Source organism: Populus euphratica, unplaced genomic scaffold (genome assembly GCF_000495115.2).
Source record: "Populus euphratica unplaced genomic scaffold, PopEup_1.0 scaffold1443.1, whole genome shotgun sequence".
Taxonomy (NCBI): Eukaryota; Viridiplantae; Streptophyta; class Magnoliopsida; order Malpighiales; family Salicaceae; genus Populus; species Populus euphratica.
Window position 1 is genome coordinate 25,353 of NW_011501302.1, and position 22,620 is coordinate 47,972.

Here is a 22,620-nt window from a genome sequence, read left to right on the forward strand (position 1 = left end):
CAATGATGTCCCCTTGTGCTAAAGTTTCGAGAACGACCCCCAAAACTTGACTACCTCTTAAAAATACAGTTATTGACACACCTCCTATTAACCTTATACTGCCTCCCCCATACACTAAATGAATCTTTCTCTTAGCTAGCACCTAACCAAGATGATTTGCTGATTTTAAAAACTCATTTTCTTTCCTAGGACTGGATCCACCGAAAACACAAATATTTCTTATGTGATGACTTGAGGAACTTGTTATTGCTATACACTTCTATATTTGTTGACTGTATGGGTTGAGTAGAAATGAAAGGAAGGAACAAAAGGGTTTTATAGATGAGAAATTGAAAAGGCAATCATACCACCTATATGTAGGTCAGCTGGAGTCTCACACACACACACACACTCTCTTTATTTATTTACTTTTGAAAAAGCACGTGCTTGTACAGGTAGTTGTGATTGTGGCTCATATTTTTCTTTGGTTTTACGTCCAAGAATGGTTTAAAAGCCCTCTATGGATCGCGAATAGGCTTCCCATCCAGTTTTCTTAAAAACTGGCAAACAGGGTCTTTTTTAGTCAGATTTCTAAGACTAAATCGATCATGTTCTTTATGAAAATGGGGCCATAAATCATGAATTGCACAATGCTTATCTCGACTATGATGAGACTTAAGAGTCAATAGAAGATTATCTAAAGACTCTCTGTGTTTTGAAATAAATCCCACCTTTTGACATTTTTCACAGGTTTTACGAAATGCATATGATTCCTTGAATATGGTGGGCTAGTAAAATCTGCTTTGTAAGATTTCTACAGTCCTCTTTCTTGATGAGAAATGATCCTCACGTGCCTTAGAGTGACAAAATTTAATGAAATTACTTACCTCATTATCGGGAATGCATCTTTGAAATATTTGATCAGGACAATATTTGAATAAGTTATGGTCATCCCAATAAAAGTTCTTCACTTCATTCAAAAACTTTTCTTTGTCTTGGGTACTCCAATCAGCTGGCAAATCTCCTGAAACAAGAAAATTGATATTTTTATCATACTAAGGCATTGGACTAAGAGAAAGTAAGGATTCATCAGGAAAGTAATCATCGATTGGTGTGATATCATATGTCAAATTTGTTATCACTGTTGATAAAAAATTCGCATCAACATTTTCGGTTCTTTTTTCATCCGTGATTTTTTCCTCAGAATAAATCATTTGCAAATCTTCAGATTCATCCAACTTATTTTTACTTAAAGTAGATTCAAGTTGATCATAAACTAATTCATCAATATGATTTATTTCTTATAAATCATTATCATCTCCAGGTTGCTTGCAAATGTTGAAAATATTCATCTCCATTGTCATGTTTCCAAATGATAGCTTCATTAGTCTATTCCTACAATTAATCAATGCGTTAGAAGTTGCAAGAAATGGACGTCCTAAAATAATAGGAAATGAATTATATACTTCAACAGGTTGTGTGTCCAAGACAATAAAATCCATAGGATAAATGAATTTATCGACTTATACTAACACATTTTCAATTATTCCTCTAGGCACTTTTATAGATCTATCGGCAAGTAAAAGAGTTACAAAAGTTGGTTTTAACTCACTTAGATTGAGACTTTGAAAAACTGAATATGAAAGTAAATTCACACTGGCTCCAAGATCAAGGCTCTTTCAATTTTATGTTCTCCAATAAAGCAAGAAATTATAGGACAACCAGGGTCTTTATATTTCAAATCATTATTGTTATGAAGAATGACACTTACTTGTTCGGCTAAAAAGACTTTCTTTTTCACATTCAGTTTCCTCTTCACAATGCATAGATCTTTCAAAAATTTAACATAAGAAAGAACCTCTTTAATAGCATCCAGCAAAGGTATATTGATTCTTATTTGTTTGAAAGTTTCAAAGATTTTAGAGTTGTGATTGACTTTTCTTTGTTTGGTCATGGCTTGAGGAAATGGAAGCGCTGGTGGGGAATTAGTCTTTTCTTTGCAAATTTCAAATTCAACCCCTTCCTTACCCTCAGAGATTGACTCATCATCTTTCTCACAAGGTTCAAGAGTGGGTTTTTCAATAACCTTACCACTGCGAAGAGTAGTGACTGATTTGACTTGATCCATGTGTTGGCTTCCGGAACTACTTGCATTTACATTGTATTGCCCCTTGGGATTTTGTTGTGTTGAGATGGAAACTTACCTTTTTCTTAAAAACTGAAAGCAGATGTCAATTTTGCAAGAGTATCTTTAAAATCTGTCATATTTTGAGCAAGTTGAGTATTGATTGTCTCTTGCTTTTCAATGAATGCATGCAATGTTTCCTCAAGATTTCTTCTAGGAGGTGGAGCATAAGGAAGTGCATATCCATGAGAATTTTAGAAATTATGGTGTGCTTGAAACAATGATTGGGAAGTTTGTATATTGTTATTATCACTCTTCCAACTGAAATTTGGGTGATTTCTCCAACTAGAATTGTATGTTTGTGAGTATGGATTGTGGTTGGCCCTTTGAAAACTATTTACAACATGGGCTTGTTCATGGAGACATTCCTTAAAAGAAGGCAAAGTTGGACAATTATTGGTTGAGTGTTCATTTGTTTCACATATTTGACACACAGATTTTAATTTACCACTCTTTTTCAATTCTGTTTTCAACAGATTTTAATTTACCACTCTTTTTCAATTCTAGTATCTCGACTTTTCTAGCTAAAGGTGCAAACTTGGCTTGGAGGTCATGATCTTTCCTAAGGTTGTACATACCTGCACTAGGTGTATGAGGTTAAGTTTTACTCGGTGCCTCATAAGTATCCGCGGTGTCCCAATTTTAAGCATTTTCAGCTAACAAGTCTAAGTACTCCATTGCTTCATCAGGGTCTTTATCTTTAAAAGTTTCATTGCACATATTTGTCTATCTCTAGGTGTTAACCCTTCATAAAAACGTAAAACCAATCTCCATGTTTCAAAACAATGATGAGGGCAAGTATTAAAGAAGTCTCGATACCTATCCTAACATTGGTAAAATGTTTATCTTGGTTTTTGAGTGAAAGTGGTAATTTGTCTTTTGAAAGAGTTTGTTCTGTGAGATGGGAAAAACTTCTTTAAAAACTGATGTTGCATTTCATCTCAAGCACAAATGGATCCTGGTCTCAAATTTTGTAGCCATGTTTTAGCTTTATCTTTTAATGAAAAAGGAAAAAGCTTTAATTTGATGGTGTTCATGCTACAATTTGAGTCATTATATGTGTTGCATACCTCTTTAAATTCCCTTAAATGCAAGTATGGATTTTCCAAATCTAAGCCATGAAAAGAAGGTAAAAGTTGAATAATGCTTAGTTTAAAATTAAAATGAGATACAACACGAGGAAAGACAATGCATGATGGTGCACTTGTTCTTGTGGGATTCATGTGGTCTCTAAGTGTTTTAACACGGTTATTCTCATTATTCTCATTATGAAGTGATTGATTATCTTCTTTGGCCATATTTTCTAAAAATAATGAGGATACCCTACAAAGTTTACCACTTAATGTACGTGACCATGCTCTCATGCACGTGTAGGAATAGAATAAGAGGAAGAAGAAAATAAAAGAAGAAGAAACAAGAACAAAGAAACAAAGTTATATACAATGAAAAAAGAAAATAAAATAAATACTATAATTTGTACAAGAACTTACCTCCCCGGCAACGGCGCAAAAAAAATGACACGACTAAAAGATAGTCTTCTCCCAAGTGCAAAAGTGTCGAAGTAATAAATAACTTGACAAGACCGGGGTCAAACCACAGGGAGGTTAATTATACAAATTACAGATAACAATAATACAACAACAACAACAACAACAACAATAATAATAATAATAATAATAATAATGAAAAAGAAGAAGAAAAGTTGATGAGAACTTTGAGATGGAAGATTAATGTAAGGATTAAACAATAATAATAACAAATGTCAAGGTTAGAGGATCCACTAATGGTATGTCAAACAAGTATAGTATAAACTCTTATTATTCAATTGAAAACCACACACAAAGGAGGTTTCAATCAGATTATAGATTGTTAACATGATTACATTAGTCATTTTATTCGATTAATGATAATACTTCTAAATCTCGTCAAGCATTTATGATTATAACTTATGTTAACAACAAATCAAGTTCCTTTCGTAGCTTAGGTGTCGGTTATACCATACAATATGAACTATGAAAGTGCCAAGCAATTTTTGTACCAAGTGTTATACAACATAAATCAAGATTAATCATTTAACAAGCAAACTATTAAAGACTAAACAAGATAACAAATACAAAACATGTTAGTATCAAACATTAAAGTCCATGTTGAGTTTACATTATACTTATTCTTACACCATTAGTGTAGCCTGAAAACATGTTAGTATCAAACATTAAAGTCCATATTGAGTTTACATTATACTTATTCTTACACCATTAGTGTAACATTTTCAGCTTGACATAATAAACTTAGCTAAACATAATAAAAGAAAGAAAAATAAATAAATAAACAAAATAAGAATATAAATAAGATAAGAGTTAACTAAGTAAAGGAAAGGAAATGAAAGGCATAAACTTGATATTAATGAAAGCAAAGCATAAACATTACAAAAAATACAAAGAGAGAAAGCAAGAGCATGATCTTGATCTGGAAACCAAGATGCCTATATGCATGGCAAATGCCTCCTTTTATAGGCTAAAATTGGAAACTATTGATTTGATGACTAATTGATGAGTGGGTGACTGACACGACGAGAAGATTGATGTCTTCTCTCAAGTGCAGGAGTGTCGAAGTAATAAATAACCCGGCAAGACCGGGGTCGAACCATAGGGAGGTTAATTGTACAAATTATAAACGACAATAGTACAACAACAATAATAATAATAACAACAACAATAATAATAGTAATAACAATAATAACAACAATGACAATAATAATAATAATAATAATAATAATAATAATAATAATAATAATAATAATAGCACTAATAATAATAATAATAATAATAATAAAGATAAAGAAAGAGAAGAAGAAGATGATGATGAGAACTTGGAAATGGAAAATTAATGTAAGGATTAAACAATAAGAATAACAAATGTCAAGGTTAGAGGTTCCACTAATGGTATGTCAAACAAGTATAGTATAAACTTTTATTATTGAATTGGAAACCACACACAAAGGAGGTTCCAATCAGATTATACATTGTTAACATGATTACATTAGTCATCTTATTCGATTAATGCTAATACTTGTAAATCTCGTCAAGCATTCATGATTATAACTTATATTAACAACAAATCAAGTTCCTTTCATAGCTTAGGTGTCGGTTATACCATACAGTATAGGCTATGAAAGTGCCAAGCATTTGTTGTACCAAGTGTTATACAACATAAATCAAGATTAGTCATTTAACAAGCAAAGTATTAAAGAGTGAACAAGATAACAAATACAAAACATGTTAGTATCAAACATTAAAGTCCATATTAAGTTTACACTATACTTATTCTTACACCATTAGTGTAACCTTTTCACCTTGACATGATAAACTTAGCTAGACATAATGAAAGAAAGAAAAATGAATAAACAAAATAAGAACATAAATAAGACAAAAGTTAACTAAGTAAATGAAAGGAAATGAAAGGCATAAACTTGATATTAATAAAAGCAAAGTATAAGCAATACAAAAAATACAAAGAGAGAAAGCAAGAGCATGATCTTGATCTGGAAACCAAGATGCCTAAATGCATGGCAAATGCCTCCTTTTAGGCATCTTGATCTGGAAACCAAGATGCCTAAATGCATGGCAAATGCCTCCTTTTATAGGCCAAAATTGGAAACTATTAATTTGATGACTAATTGATGAGTGGGTGGCCAACTCTTGACTTGGTGACAATCCTCATCTTCTCTTGTCTGCCCAAAAAGTCATTGATAACGTTAAAATTGGAGCCACTTGAAAACATGAGAGTTGTAGACAATTGTCTCAGCTTTCTTGTGTAAAAAAATTCAACTCATTTCAACTTCTACAACTCCAGATATGGCCAAAATACTGAACAGTGCTCGGGCTGGAGGACAGATTCGGGCTTCTATGTTATTGCAATAATTTGGACTTGAAAATGACCTTTTTAGATCTTGAGCTCCATATAAAAATTGTAGGCCTATGTCTTACCTTTCCATCCATATAAAGTAGACCTAAATCTAAGATCTATAGCTCCAGATATGACCCAATTACCGAACAGTGTTCCGGTTTGGATTGCACCAACATCTCTTTTCTAAGTTTGGTCATCTCTTTGCCCTTGCAATTTAAGTTCTTAAAGTCATCAATCAATCCTTTTATTTATGTGATAGGCCTACATTTAAAAGAAACATTTACCACAAATTAAAAGTATCTTATATTATTAGATATATTATTATAAAACATGCTTTAGTTAAGGAGTTATTAATACTTCAAGTGCAAAATGATGATATAAAACCTTAATAAAAATGCACTTTTAAGTACTAATCACACCCCCCAACTAGTTTATTACTAGTCCCTAGTAATCAAAGCGTTAAAATAGAAAAATAATTTGCAAATTCCACAAAGCAAGGTATTCATCATTGAACTTCCATTAATCTATCCAGATAAACAAACTCTCATTAAATTTATATATATATGCTCAATACCTCTTAACAAGATATTCATAAACCTTTCTTTTGTGCTCAATGTATCAACACATAATTATGGGGCTTTTTTTGGAAGAAAACAAAATTTTTGTTCTAATGTTTAAGGTTAACTTCCTTGGGTTGAGATTATTATTTTTGTCTTCTTATTTTTTTTTCTTCTTTTTTTTAAATATATATACATATAATTTAAAAACACCATGCATCTTTAACCCATGTAACAAGCGTTCAGCTTAATAACTCCCAGACTAGTTGGTCTTAGGGCATTAGTTAATGACTCCCAGACTATGCCAAGCATGTTCTTTATGAAAATGGCTCATAATTCATGAATTGCACGATGCTTATCTCGACTATGATGAGACTTAAGAGTCAATAGAAGATTATCTAAAGACTCTCTGTGTTTTGAAATAAATCCCACCTTTTGACAATTTTCACAGGTTTTGCGGAATGCATGTGATTCCTTGAATATGGTGGGCCAATAAAATCCGCTTTGTAAGATTTCTACAATCCTCTTTTTTGACGAGAAATGATCCCCACGTGCCTTAGAATGATAAAATTTAATGAAATTACTTACCTCATTATCGAGAACGCATTTTTGAAATATTTGATCAGGACAATCATTGAATAAGTAGGGGTCATCTCAATAAAAGTTTTGCACGTCGCTCAAAAATTTTCTTTTGTGTTCGGTACTCTAGTGAGCTAGCTCAAACCAAGGCATTGAACTAAGAGAAAGTTGAGATTCATCAGGAAAGTAATCATCGATTAGTGTGATGTCGGGTGTCAAATCTGTTGTCACTTTTGATAAAAAATATGCATCAACATTTTCGGTGCCTTTTTCATCCTTGATTTCTTCCTAATTGGTCATGGCATGAGAAAATAGAAGTGTTGGAGGGGAATCAGTGTTTTCTTTGCAATGTTCAGATTCAACCCCTTCCTTACCCTTAGAGATTGACTCATCATCTTTCTCACCAGGTTCAAGAATTCGTTTGTGAATAACCTTACCACTGCGAAGAGTGATAACTGATTTGACTTGATCCATGTATTGACTTCCAGAACTACTTGCATTTGCATTGTATTGCCCCTTGGGATTTTGCTGAGGTTGAGATGGAAACTTACCTTGCTCTTGAAAACTGAGAGCAAATGTGAATTTTGCAAGAGTGTCTTTAAAATCTGTTATACTTTGAGTAAGTTGAGTGTTGATTGTCTCTTGCTTTTGAATGAATGCATACAAAGTTTCTTCAAAATTACTTCTAAGAGGTGGAGCATAAGAAGGTGCATATCCATAAGAATTTTGGAAATTATGGTGTGCTTGAAACTGTGGTGGTGAAGTTTGTACATTATTACTCTTCCAACTGGAATTTAGGTGATTTCTCCAACCAGGGTTGTATGTTTGCGAGTATGGGTTATAATTGGGCCTTTGGAAACTGCTTAAAGCATGGGTTTGTTCATGGAGACATTCCTTAAAAGAAGGCAAGGTTGGACAGTTATTGGTTGAGTGTTCATTTGTTTCACAGATTTGACACACAATATTTTCAATAGATTTTAATCGACCACTCTTTTTCAATTCTAGTGCCTCAACTTTTCTAGCTAAAGATGCAAACTTGGCTTGGAGGTCATGATCTTCCCTAAGGTTGTATATACCTCCTCTAGATGTATGAGGTTGAGTTTTACTCGATGCCTCATAAGTACCCGCGGTGTCCCAATTTTGAGCATTTTCAGCTAACAAGTCTAAGTACTCTATTGCTTCATCAGGGTCTTTATCTTCAAAAGTTTCATTGCACATCAATTCAACCATTTGCCTATCTCTAGGTGTTAACCCTTCATAAAAATATGAAACCAATCTTCATGTTTCAAAACCATGATGAGGGCAAGTACTAAGCAAGTCTTGATACTTATCCCAATATTGGTAAAATGTTTCTCCTGGTTTTTGAGTGAAAGTAGTGATTTGTCTTTTGAAAGAGTTTGTTCTATGAGATGGGAAAAACTTCTTTAAAAACTGTTGTTGCATTTCATCCCAAACACGTATGGATCCTGGTCTCAAATTTTGTAACCATGTTTTAGCTTTATCTTTTAATAAAAAAGGAAAAGGCTTTAATCTGATGGTGTTCATGTTACAATTTAAATTATTATATATGTTGCAGACCTTCTCGAATTCCCTTAAATGCAAGTATGGATTTTCCAATTTTAAGCCATGAAAAGAAGGTAAAAGTTGAATAATACTTGGTTTAAAATTAAAATGAGATGCATCGGGAGGAAAAACTATGCATGATGGTGCACTTGTTCTTATAGGATTCATGTAGTCTCTAAGTGTTCTAGCACGGTTATTCTCATTATTCTCATTATGAAGTGATTGATTATCTTTTTCGGTCATATTTTTTGAAAATGATGAGGATACCCTACAAAGTCTACCACTTAATGTACGTGACCACACTCTCATGCACGTGTAGGAATAGAATAAAAGAAAAAAGAAAACAAAAGAAGAAGAAACAAGAGAAAAGAAACAAAGTTATATACAAGAAAAGTGAAAAGAGAAAATAAAATAAATATTATAATTTATACAAAACTTACCTCCCCGGCAACGGCGCCAAAAACTTGACACGACTAAAAGATTGATGTCTTCTCCCAAGTGCAGGAGTGTCGAAGTAATAAATAACCCGGCAAGACCGGGGTCGAACCACAGAGAGGTTAATTGTACAAATTATAAACGACAATAGTAACAACAACAACAACAACAATAGTAGTAGTAGTAGTAGTAGTAGTAGTAGTAGTAATAATAAAGAAAAAGAAGAAGAAGAAAAAGAAGAAGATGAGAACTTTGAGATGAAATATTAACGTAACGATTAAACAATGATAATAACAAATGTCAAGGTTAGAGGTTCCACTAATGGTATGTCAAACAAGTATAGTATAAACTCTTATTATTCAATTGGAAACCACACACAAAGGAGGTTCCAATCAGATTATATATTGTTAACATGATTACATTAGTCATCTTATTCGATTAATGCTAGTACTTGTAAATCTCGTCAAGCATTCATGATTATAACTTATGTTAACAACAAATCAAGTTCCTTTCATAGCTCAGGTGTCGGTTATACCATACATTATGGGCTATGAAAGTGCCAAGCATTTGTTGTACCAAGTGTTATACAACATAAATCAAGATTAGTCATTTAACAAGCAAAGTATTAAAGAGTGAACAAGATAACAAATAGAAAACATATTAGTATCAAACATTAAAGTCCATATTAAGTTTATAGTATACTTATTCTTACACCATTAGTGTAACCTTTTCACCTTGACATAATAAACTTAGCTAGACATAATAAAAGAAATAAAAATAAATAAATAAAATAAAAACATAAATAAGATAAAAGTTAACTAAGAAAATGAAAGGAAATGAAAGACATAAACTTGATATTAATGAAAGCAAAGCATAAGCAATACAAAAAATACAAAGAGAGAAAGGAAGAACATGATCTTGATCTGGAAACCAAGATGCCTAAATGCATGGCAAATGCCTCCTTTTATAGGCCAAAATTGGGAACTATTGATTTGATGACTAATTGATGAGTGGGTAGCCAACTCTTGACTTAGTGACAATCCTTATCTTCTCTTGTATGCCCAAAAAATCATTGATAACATCAAAATTGGAGCCACTCGAAAACATAAAAGTTGTATGCAATTGTCTCAGCTTTTTTGTGTAAAAAATGCAGCTCATTTGGACTTCTAGAACTCCAGATATGGCCAAAATACTGAACAGTGCTCGAGTGGAGGACAGCTTCGGGCTTCTTTGTTGTTGCAATAATTTAGACTTGAAAATGGTCTTTTTAGATCTTGGGCTCCATATGAAAGTTGTAAGCCTATGTCTTACCTTTCCATCCATATAAAGTATACCTAAATCTGAGATCTATAGCTCTAGATATGACCCAATTACCGAATAGTGTTCCGGTTTGGATTGCACCGACATCTCTTTTCTAATTTTGGTCATCTCTTTGCCCTTGTAATTTAAGTTCTTAAAGTCATCAATCAATCCTTTCATTTATGTGATAGGCTTGTGTTTAAAATGAACATTTACCACAAATTAAAGGTATCTTATATTATTAGATATATTATTATAAAACATGCTTTAGTTAAGGAGTTATTGATACTTCAAGTGCAAAATAATGATATAAAACCTTGATAAAAATACACTTTTAAGTACTAATCAGTATGACAACATATGGTGGCTGGATTGTCACCAGCTGTCTTTTTTCTCCTCTTTTTTTTTTCTCTTTCTTGCTAGGTAAAGTGCATTATTGTCTTTCTTTTTTTTCAATTTCAATCCTTATTCTTGTAATTTCTTAATTAATTTTTATTCCTTTTATATAAGTTTTATTATTTTTTTCAATTTAGTCTTTCAATTATAATTTTTCATATGTTTTGCTTTTCATCTCGGTCAACATTCTTTAGATTTTTAAAAAACATTTCTTGGCCCTTTTGTTAAAGATTTTTTTGCTTTCAATTTCATAATTCGATTAAATTTTTTGTTGTTTTATTTTTTCTAATTCGATCCTTATTTTTTTCCTTTTGTTAAGACTATTTTTTCAATTCAATTTAACCTTCTAATTGAAGATTTTTGTTTGCCCTTAAATTATTATTTTTTTATTTTCACCCTTATTTTTTAGATCCATTTTTATTATTATTTTTTTTCTTTTATTTCATCTTTCGACATTTGATTTTTTAAGTATTCAACTCTATGCAATTTTACCATTCTGTATTAGTTTTTTTTAAATATTATTTTTATGATTTTCTTCAATTTCTTTTCAATGAGTTTATCTTTGTCTCATAACCTAAGTTATGAATTTTGCATGTTTGTTTTTAAATATAAGTTTTTATTAAAATTATTTTGTTTGTGTTCAATTTTTCAAGTTATTATTTTAATTCATTTATATATTTTTTTGTTTTATATAAATAAACTTTATTTTTGAAAAAAACATATTCTTTTTTAAATAATATATTTTAAGATTTCGGCCTTGAGTAATATTTTTTTAGGGTGTGTGTTTATTTAATCAATTTTATTTGTGTTCATCTTTCAGGTCACGAGTTTTTACGACGTAAATTTATTTTTTTATTGATTTAAATAAATAATTTCAATGAATATATTGTGGTGAATGTTTTATTTTGTGAGATTGAATATCCTTATCTACATTTATCTCTAATTTTTTTTTTTTATCTTTTGATTATTATTAATAAGTTTTTTATTTATTTACATATAAAATTATCGATTTATTTAATTAGATACATATAAGATTATCAATTTATTTAATTAGATATTTGCATAGGTTTTTCAATTTAAAATTTAAATTTTTTATGTTAAAAAACACATTGAATTAGTTATATACTCAACAATTTTTTTTTTAAAAAAAAAAACAGAACTATACTCGCAGTAGATCATGGGTTAAATAGCCAATTCTTACATAAATATTGGTGATTCCCATGTCCATGTTCTTTGACATTAACATTGTTCCATTACAACTACTTGCTCATTAAACAAAAAATTCCAATTGATCTCTTCCTTATTATAAGTCATTCGTACATCATCATATTTACCTACTACAATTCCACTACTTCGCCACTTTAGCGTCAGATCATCATTAAACCAGAGAGAGAGAGAGAGAGATGATGGCATCTTCCGTTGTCTTCATCATCTTCTTCACCATATGTGGCACCGCAGTCTTTGTAAACTCTCAAGTAGATTCCTGCAACTCCAATCTAAACATCAATAGCCTCCCTTTTGACTCAGCATCTCTCCACTGTGTCAGTGCTTGGAGTTCTCAGGATTTCATCCTTCGAGTAAGTTTACTTTATTTTCTTTACCATATATAATTGATTTCTTGATAACACTACTTGCTCTTGTTATGTGCAGTACGCGCAGACTTCATCAAATTTATGGAGCTTTGTTCTGTCAGCACCAGATGCAAATAGTTACATAGCTATAGGGTTTTCAAGCGATGGTTTGATGATACGATCCAGTGCTGTTGTGGGGTGGATATCGGCAACTGATGGTTCTCCGGCAGTAAAAAAGTACTTTTTGGGAGGGCAAACTTCAAAGGAAGTGGTACTTGACGGAGGAAACCTGGTAATTAACACTTCCATGATCGTAAGTCAGTCTTCACGTCTGTATTTAGCCTTCCAGTTGAACACCGACCAGCCGACGCCTCGGATTATTTATGCTCTCGGACCAACCGGCGTGATGCCTTCTTCTCCAAGCTTCTCCTTGACCCGGCACGCTGACATGGTCTCCACAACCTTGAATTATGTTACAGGTAAGAACAGGCAGGCTACATGATTAATTTTGTTTTTTTTTTTTTTGTATTATATGTGGAAAATATTTATTAATTAACATGGTCCAATGTGCACTAGTTCATGAATGATCATGTGTCAATACAATATGATTGGTGTTGCTGTCCATATGCTAGGAGCATGCTATATTTTTAACCTAAACTTTATTTGATCAGGTCAGAATGCTGATCATATGATAAGGCGACTTTTTTCTTTTTCACAATATATGAGGTGATTTTGAAGTCACCATAATTAAGCTGACTTGTTAAGTAACTGATCTCAAAAAGAAAAGAAAAAAATGCTTTATAACATTTGAAGGGGAAAAAATAATGATTAAAGGCTATGAGTAAAATGTAAAATTACAGGTTTTTAAATGAATTTTTGGAAATTATAAGAAGAATAATTACTATAAATTAATTGTCTTATTTTCCAGTGCCACACATCCATCGCAAACATGATGTGTTCAGTAACATGCTAATCAATGATTCATAAAAAAACAATTCGGTGTTCTTCGGCAAGTAATTAAGATTTATTTATTTATTTATTTTTGATGATTAACTGTTAATGTTAGGAGTCGGTAAATATACATTAATTATCATTATTAAATGCAACTGACAGGTCAAACAAGCAATATCAATGTAAGGCCACAGTCAAGATTAAGGAAGAGCCATGGAGCATTGAACATGGTTGGCTGGAGCATTTTGATGATAATCGGAGCAATAGTTGCTCGTTATTTCAGGCAATGGGATCCCACGTGGTTCTACGTCCATATTTGTATTCAATCATTGGGATTTTTGCTAGGCATAGCTGGTGTCATCTGCGGAATTATCCTCCAAAATCGTCTGGGTGCTGATGTATCCACCCACAAGGGTCTTGGGGTCTTCCTTCTTGTTCTAGGATGCCTTCAGGTCTCTCTCTCTCCCCCTCCCTCCCTTTCCCCCCTCCCTCTCTCTCTCTCTCTCTCTCTCCCCCTCCCTCCCTCTCCCCCCTCCCTCTCTCTCTCTCTCTCTCTCTCCCCCTCCCTCCCTCTCCCCCCTCCCTCTCTCTCTCTCTCTCTCTCTCCCCCTCCCTCCCTCTCCCCCCTCCCTCTCTCTCTCTCTCTCTCTCTCCCCCCCCCTCCCTTTCCCCCCCCCCTCTCTCTCTCTCTCTCTGAGACTGTGGCCTGTATTTTTGTACGCAGGTGATGGCAATTTTGGCTCGACCAGAGAAGTCGTCAAAGGTAAGGAAGTACTGGAATTGGTACCACTACAGTGTGGGGAGGATTTTGATTATATTTGCAGTAGCAAATGTCTTCTATGGAATCCATTTAGGTGGAGAGGGACGTGAATGGAAGGGTGGCTATGGAGGTGTTCTTGCTATCTTGTTTGTAATTGCTCTTATTTTAGAGGTGCGAATGTGGATGAAAAAATGAGTTTCTTGCACTAGCTACTACACTTTCAAGGTTTCCATTACTATTTGTAACAGAATACTTCTTCGATTCTGCCTTTGTTTTTTTTTTTTTTTAATTGATTGATAAGATTGGATTTTACCTGGGAATGTCGATTTATACCATTGCCCTTCGTGTGTTAAGTGATGCTGAACGTTTGACCTGCTTATTAAATGAAATTGCTTTCCATTGATCATCAATATTTTGATGGTAATTATTTAAAACTTTATTTTTATCTAAAAAAATAGATTGTTGTTGAAAAAGAAAAAAAAATTAATTTAATTTTGAGTTTTTAAACTTTTTTTATATTGTATGGTTTTATAAATGTTTTAAAGTGAAAAAAATATTAAAAATAAATTTTTATGTTAAAAATACCGGCCCTAATTTTCCAGCCATAATTAATGGCTGGGTTCCAAAAAAAAAAAAAAATTTTACATACATGTTTAATTAATGGCTGGATTCCAAAAAAAAAAAAACTTGTTACATACATGTTTTCTTTCAAAAAAATATTCATCCAGCTTCAAAAAAAAATCATATAGAATAAATAACCCTAACCTTTTTTATAAGCTTGAATGTGATTAACCATCCAATCCAGGTTTGTATGTTTAAGTTTTTTTTATTTATTAATTTTTTTGTTTTTTTCTTTTAATTTTGTTATTTATTGTTGATTTTTTATTGGTTTTTTTTATTTTAACAAATTTTATGATATTTTTAATAGAATATAATTTATTTTTTACTTGTTTTATAAGTGATATTTTAATATTTTTTGGGAGATTTTAGCTAAAACTAAGGTTAACATGATGAGGAAGAAGACATCATTATTATAGTTGCTTCTCAAATCAATATGGTGACTAATAATGAAAATTAGGTGGTAGAATCTAGTGCTAATAGGCATATGCATATATGTGTAAATAAAAAACGTTTTTCCATTTATACATCTTTTAATGATCTTTTAATGATGGAGGAGAAGTAATATATCTTAAAAACTTAAAAATTGTAAATATGATAAAGTTTTTTTAAAATTGATTACGGGCAAGACATTTTTGAATGAGGTGCTACATGTCCTTAATATAAGAGAAAAACTGGTCTATATAGCTTTGGTAGGAGAATTTAAAATCAAAGTGTTATTTAGATCTAACAAGATTTTAATGACTAAAAATAATATATATTTATGGAGAAAGGATATTGTGACCATAAATTTTTTGTACTCAATGTTGCTAATATAATAAATAAAAATGTATATTCTTCTACTTACTTTCTTAACTTTATTGATCTATGATATGCTTAATTAAGACATCTTAGCTTATCTTATCTTAAGAAAATAAATTTACTTGGTTTAATTTCTAGTTTGAATTCTTCATCTATGAATAAATATGGAACATGTGTAAAAGTTAAAATTAATAAGAAAACATAAGCATCTCCTAATAGAAAATTAAATTACTTAGCTCAATACACACAAATTTAGAAGATTTTAAATAAACTATTACTAGAGAAGGTGAGAAATATTATGACTTTCGTAGATGAAATTTCAAGATATACAAAACTTATCTGCTTAGAAATAAAAATGAAACTTATAACATGTTTTTATTATATAAAACAAAAATAGAAAATCAATTAAATAAGAAATCTAATAGAGTTAGATCTGATAAAGGAGATAAGTATGTTCTCATGAATGACTATTATGTAAAGAAATATATAATACATGAAGTCACTCCACCTTATTCACCCGAGTCTAATGGAATAGCTAAAAGAAAAGAAAATTAAAAGAAATGATGAATGTTATGCTAGTTAATTCTTCAACACTTGATAATTTATGAGATAAAGTTATTTTATATATCTGTCATTTAGAAAATAAAATTCACAATAAGAATTGTTAACACCTTATAAATTATGAAAATGTTATTTTTATAATTTAAAATATCCAAAAGCATAAAGGTGCCTAGCTAAGGTTATGTTACCTTAACAAAACAAAAAAAATATAATTGTATGTTTATTGGTTATGTTGAAAATAATGTTGCATATAAGTTTTTAGTTTTAAAAAGTGATGTGCTAGATTGCAATACTGTCATTAAAATAAAAAATATAGAATTTTTTGAACATATTTATGTAAAATTTCTCATGCACATGTTGATGATAATAGAGTTGATGAAACTCATATTGAGAAAGTGAAAAGGAGTAGAGAAAAAAGAAAATAAATTTTCTTTGGAAATGATTTTATTTACTTATTTTAGAAAAAAGCAATTAAAGTTAAAATTAATTAACTTTTGCAAAATCAAACTTGGAAGATTATTGATTTGCCCCCAAGTGCAAGACCTATTAATTGCATATGAAGTTTAAAAGAAAATAATTTTCTAATGGTTATATAAATAAATACAAAACAAGATTGGTTGTAAAAGGTTTTACTCGAAAACAAAATGTAGATTTTTTTAATACATTTTCACTTGTAACTAGAATTTTTTCAATTTAAGTTTTAATTTCTTTAGTTTCTATTCATAATCTTTTTATACATCAAATGGATGTTAAAATTATTTTTCTAAATGGTGATCCAAAAGAAGATATATATATATATATCCTAAAGTTGTGTAGTATCTAGATAAAAAAATAAAGTGTGTAAATTTTAAAGGTCTTTCTTTTTAATTAGCGTGGATAGATGTGTATATATTAAATTTATTAATAATGAATATGTGATCATTAGTTTATATGTAGATGATATGCTTATTTTTTATATTTGCATGAATATCATGTATAGCTAAAAGTTACTTGGTCTATAAATTTGATATAAAAGACATGGGTGAAACTGGAGTAATATTAGGTATTGAAATTATAAAAAGAGACAATGACATATTGTTAACAAAAAAACTTTATGTAGAAAAACTTCTCCAGAAGTTGGGTTACTTTGATGTAATGCTAGTGAATATTCTTTATAATGATAACACTCAATTAAAGAAAAATAAAAGTGAAGTTGTTGCTCATCTTGAGTATACTCAAATTATTAGGATTTTGATGCATTTAATAAATTTCACTCAACCTAACATAACATACTTTGTGTATATATTGAGTAGAAATACATATAATCTCAATCACGAGCATTAGGTAGTGATAGTCTGACTAATGAAATATTTGAGAGGTACCATGGATTATCATATTCTATATAATGAATTTCACACTATGTTAGAAAGATACAATGATGCTAACTAGATTTTAGATTTAGATAAGACTAAATTTATTAGTGGTTATATCTTTATTCTTGCTGATAGTGTAGTGTTTTGAAAATCATCCAAGCAAATTTTAATCACTCGGTCCACTATGAAGTCAGAATTTATAACCTTGAAAAAAGTAGGAAATAAAGTTGATTGGTTGAGGGATTTTCTAACTGAAATTCCATTAGGAACAAAACCAACAACTTTTATATCAATGTATTGTAATTGACAAGCTACGAATAAATCTTTCAATGGTAAAAATTAACATATTTGATTAATACATGATGTTATGAAGCAACTGCTAAAAGATGGAATTATTTCAATTGATTATGTGAAGTAAAAAATGAATTTGGCCAATCTTCTAACTAAACTATTTGGTAGAAAGATGGTATTAGAAACATTGAGGAGAACAAGACTAATGCTAATTGAGAAATCAAAATGATAGCAACCTAATATATGTGATTATAAATCCCAATAATTAGATTCATATGGGTAATAACAAATTCTCTTATAATTATATAGTATTATAAAACAAGTCTTTTTCTATGATGTGACAATAATGCTAGTTTGCAATTAAAGAGATGTTGAACTAAAAAGTTCTTAATGAATTCCATATTACATATGGATAGTGTTCAAATTGCAGTAAACACTTGATGGAATTACCTATATAAGTATGGAATGAGGTCGCTCCTATGAGATACTAGTAAATCTCTAGAATACTCATAAATAATCAAACATATGAATGACCTACTAGTGTAAAACTAAGTCAAACAATAAAAAATTATGGGGGTATAATATGATTGATGAAATCCTTAACTTACAATAAGGATTTTTGGTCTATAGAAGTTAAAAACTTCACCACTAATCCTATGAGTTAAATCTCATTATTTCTATAATCTGGTTCATATTTTAAAAGATGTCAAGTTTAATGCATTATACTTAATAGATGGAGATTCATCAAGTATATTATTATTCTAAACAATATTTTGAAATATATGAGGGGTTGTTGTAAATAATAAAGATTATTTCAAAAGGTTTTTTTACCCTACATTAAAAAGATATTATCTTCTCCTTTTAAGTTGAAGTATTTGAACCAAAAAGGTTTATTATCCCACATTAAAAAAACACAATTTTCTTATTATGAATATAGAGTGTATATATTAATGTACTTCTTATCTCATATTAAAAAATAAGATATTTATCAAGTGTTTATAATAATGAACTTTGATACAAGATAGTAACCAACAAGAAAATAGTAGTAGGCTCGCACGTATAGGACTGAGTTTGGAAAAACACAATTTTCTTATTGTGAATATAGAGTATATATATTAATGTACCTCTTATCTCATATTGAAAAAATAAGATATTTATTGAGTATTTATATAATGAACTTTGATATAAGATAGTAACCAATAAAAAAATGATAATAGACTCGCACGTATAAGATTGAGTTAACCAAAAGAAAAATCTTTGATTACCCTTTACACAGCTCTAATAATAGTTTGTTTTTTTTACCCTTAAATTGAAACAATAATTTTTTAAACTCCTAAAATCAAATCTCTATCAACTCGAAAATTAATTCCTTAACAACCTTGTTCTTTTAAAACCGTTATAACAGTTGCCTGAACTAATTCTTTACCATCTCTTTTTTAAAACCATTATAACAAGTTATTAAATTAATTCTCTAATAGCTTTAAAAAAAAAAAACCATGGTACCAGTTCTTTTCAAAACTATTGTAACAATTACAAAAAGAAAACTCTTTAATTTTTCATTTATTTTGTTTGCTAATTGTTATGGTATGTGGTAATTTTTCATTTATTTTGTTTGCTAATTATTATGGTATGTGATGTATATACATATATATACACCCTGCATTCTTGAAAACAATGAGTGCCAAAACAATAAGATACTTTTATTCTCTGGGACTTTACTTGCATTCTTGGAAATAATAAATGCCAAGATAATAAGATATATTTATTTTCTAGGACCTTGTTGTATTCTTTGCTTCTTCTTTTTTTATTATTTTTATTGTTCTTGCATGCCTTCACTTAAGAAATAACCTATTAAATCTTAGGGGATAATCTTGGAGAAAATATTCCTAAGAATAATATCTATTTATATCTCATGTTTGTTTTTTGTTATTTATGTTTGTCGTGGTTCCTCCAACACATAATAACCTAAAAGAGGTTTACTTGGTGAATAAAAAGAATTTTTTTTATTCTTAATATTATGAGATTAAACTTTTAAATTAATATCTAGAGAAATTTATGAAATTTTTCTAAATGCACTAAGTCAACATGAGAGGTGAATCTTAATATCACTCAACAAAGATTTAGTCTCTGTTAATATTAGTCCATGGATACAATTATTGTTAATAAAAAAAACTTGTACATAGAACAATATATATATATATATATATATATATATATAGATATAAAGAATGTTTATTGATTTGATGTTAATATAAATTTATGATAAATATATGAAACCCTGATATATGAATCATGTCAACCCAAATTGAGATTTTGATAGAAAAACAATCTAAATGCTTATAAAATGGATTTAATGGATGCACCAAAAAAGCATTAGAACGAATAAAAAAAAAAAAAGAGAAATCTTGGGAATAGGCCCTGATATACAGTACTCGAGTATATGTTAGGCTCTTTTAGTGTTGATAAAAATAATCAGCCGGGACTATTACAAATCATATATAAATGGGAGAAAAATTTTAGTGATATTTTTTTATATAGATGTACCATTAAAAATAAAGAAAAAATAAATGCTTGATTCTCAACATATTATATCTCAATTTGTTTAAGAACTAAATCTTGGAAAAATATTTATTTAAATAATTTACATTTTACATTACATCAATTTAAGTCAAACATCCTTTTAAAATATAATTAAAGATTCATAATATTGTTTATCAATTTGCATGAAATTTTGAAAACTCATACAATTCTTATACATGCAAGCTATTTTTTTCAATCATATTCAATTTAAATATTTGTCAGTTCTTAAATTTTAAGAGAAATATTAAAAATTATATAATATATTGATAATTTTAGTAGCACACAACCAACTTGAAAAATAATAAAGATGTAGATGAAACATAACTCAATTGATATCCTATTTTAATTTTTTTTCATGATTACAAGAACTTTGACGATAATTGATCTCAATCAAATGCATTGCTTTATTTCTTTATTTATTTTTCTTATATTAGACATAAATAAAGAATATTGAATATATATATATTTTAAATTAAATGTTATAATACAAGTGACATAAATAAAGAATATTGAATATATATTTTAAATTAAAGGATGTAATATAATTTTTCAATTGGATTAAGTAAAAACAATAAACAATAAATAGATTGTAAGAAACTTTGATTCAAAGTTTTTGATTTAAAATGCTCTTTCTTTTAATTTCTCTCTTTGAAAAAAAATAAAGGGATGTATTTGAAAAAATTGATTGATTTGTTACATGAAACTATGGTAATTTTATTTTTTTCAATAATTTATTTAATAAGAATATATTGGTAAAATTAGTTAAATTGAACCCAATATTTAATTTCCATCTAATTTCTTTCTTAATTGGGTATGATATAAATAAATAATTTTCATATAAGATGAAAGTTGAATCAATGAATATCATGAATGATGTAATGGGAAACAAACCACTCTTTTCATACAAGATGAAAGTTGGATCTATAAACATCATGAAGATTACCAGAGCAATTGGATGTAGTTAATTATTGGATCCAATTGAACCAATTTAAAAAATTAGAGTGTCAATTAGCAAGTTATTAATATAAGGATAATTTTGAAAGATTGAAACAATATATAGGAAAAATGATAGGTTAAACCCTTAAAATCATAAACATTAAAAATAAATGATAAAGTTTGATGGAAAGAAAACTCTCATGTTTAAAAAAAGAATAATTATGAAAAAAAGCTTGTATAAAAAAAGCTTTTATCCAAGAAATCAATCAAAATGTTTTTAAAATTGATAATTGATTTGATTTTTTATTATAAAAAATGCTACTAGAGTTTTACATATTAAAATTGGAGAAATTATTTTATAATTTGTTGTATATTCAATATTAAATTATCAAATCATATTTACATCTTATGTATATTACATTAGATATAGAATAAGTTTTTCCTTCAAATTGCAACCATTTAAAAATAGAAGTTTTCGTTGTGCTACGAGCTTCCTAGACTAAAATGTTTTCACTTAAAACTAAAATTAAAAAAAAAATAGTTTTGAATTAGGACTTGAAAACAACTCAATCCCTACTTTGATAAAAGATAAGCCTTGAATTGCAAGGATAGTGAGCAATTAATAAGCATGAATCGATTCCAAAATGGCTCACTATAAGAAAGGAAGATAACCCAAAGCAAAAACACAAAAACAAATTAACACGTAACAATATGAACATTGAGTTTAAATTCAAATACAAAATAAATATTTACAATTAAAAATTAATATCAATGTTTCACAAATATTTATATTTATAATTTTAAAAACAATATTTTCATCATAAATGATATCGTTGCTTGGACAACAGTTGACTAGATAGTTAGAATAATAGTTCGAAAAAGTATTGTCGAGGGTATCCTTGAACACATAAGTTCAAATTCACACATAATTAACATCAACATAAAGCAAATAAAAATGCAGGAACGAATAGTAAACCATGCATAACTTTCAGGAAAAGAAATGAATAAAAAAAAGAGAGAGAGAGAGAGATGGGAGTTTACCTTAAGGCTTGTTATCGAAGGTGAAGGAGCTGGTATGATGGAAGATACGGTGGTATGCCAGTGATGGCATAGTTTTTAATATGAAACTTAATGAAAAAATGACTTACCTGATGAAAACTCATTAAAATTATTTTTTGAGTTTTTTTAAAAATAAATATATAAATGCGCACGCGTTCGCACACACACATATATAAACAAAAGGATCTTGTTTTATAAAATACATATAACATCAACATAAAATAACTAATAAAATAAATTA

At 29.4% G+C, this 22,620-nt stretch overlaps 1 protein-coding gene across 1 annotated transcript; it reads left to right on the forward strand.

Moving 5' to 3' along the window:
• The first annotated feature begins 12,217 nt into the window (after positions 1 to 12,217).
• LOC105117630 (cytochrome b561 and DOMON domain-containing protein At3g07570-like) lies at positions 12,218 to 14,497 on the forward strand. The gene is made up of 4 exons (XM_011015361.1): positions 12,218 to 12,476; positions 12,550 to 12,949; positions 13,584 to 13,873; positions 14,146 to 14,497. The coding sequence occupies exons 1-4, from the start codon at positions 12,303 to 12,305 to the stop codon at positions 14,374 to 14,376; spliced, it is 1,095 nt and encodes a 364-aa protein (XP_011013663.1). The 5' UTR covers positions 12,218 to 12,302; the 3' UTR covers positions 14,377 to 14,497.
• The last annotated feature ends 8,123 nt before the right edge of the window (positions 14,498 to 22,620 follow it).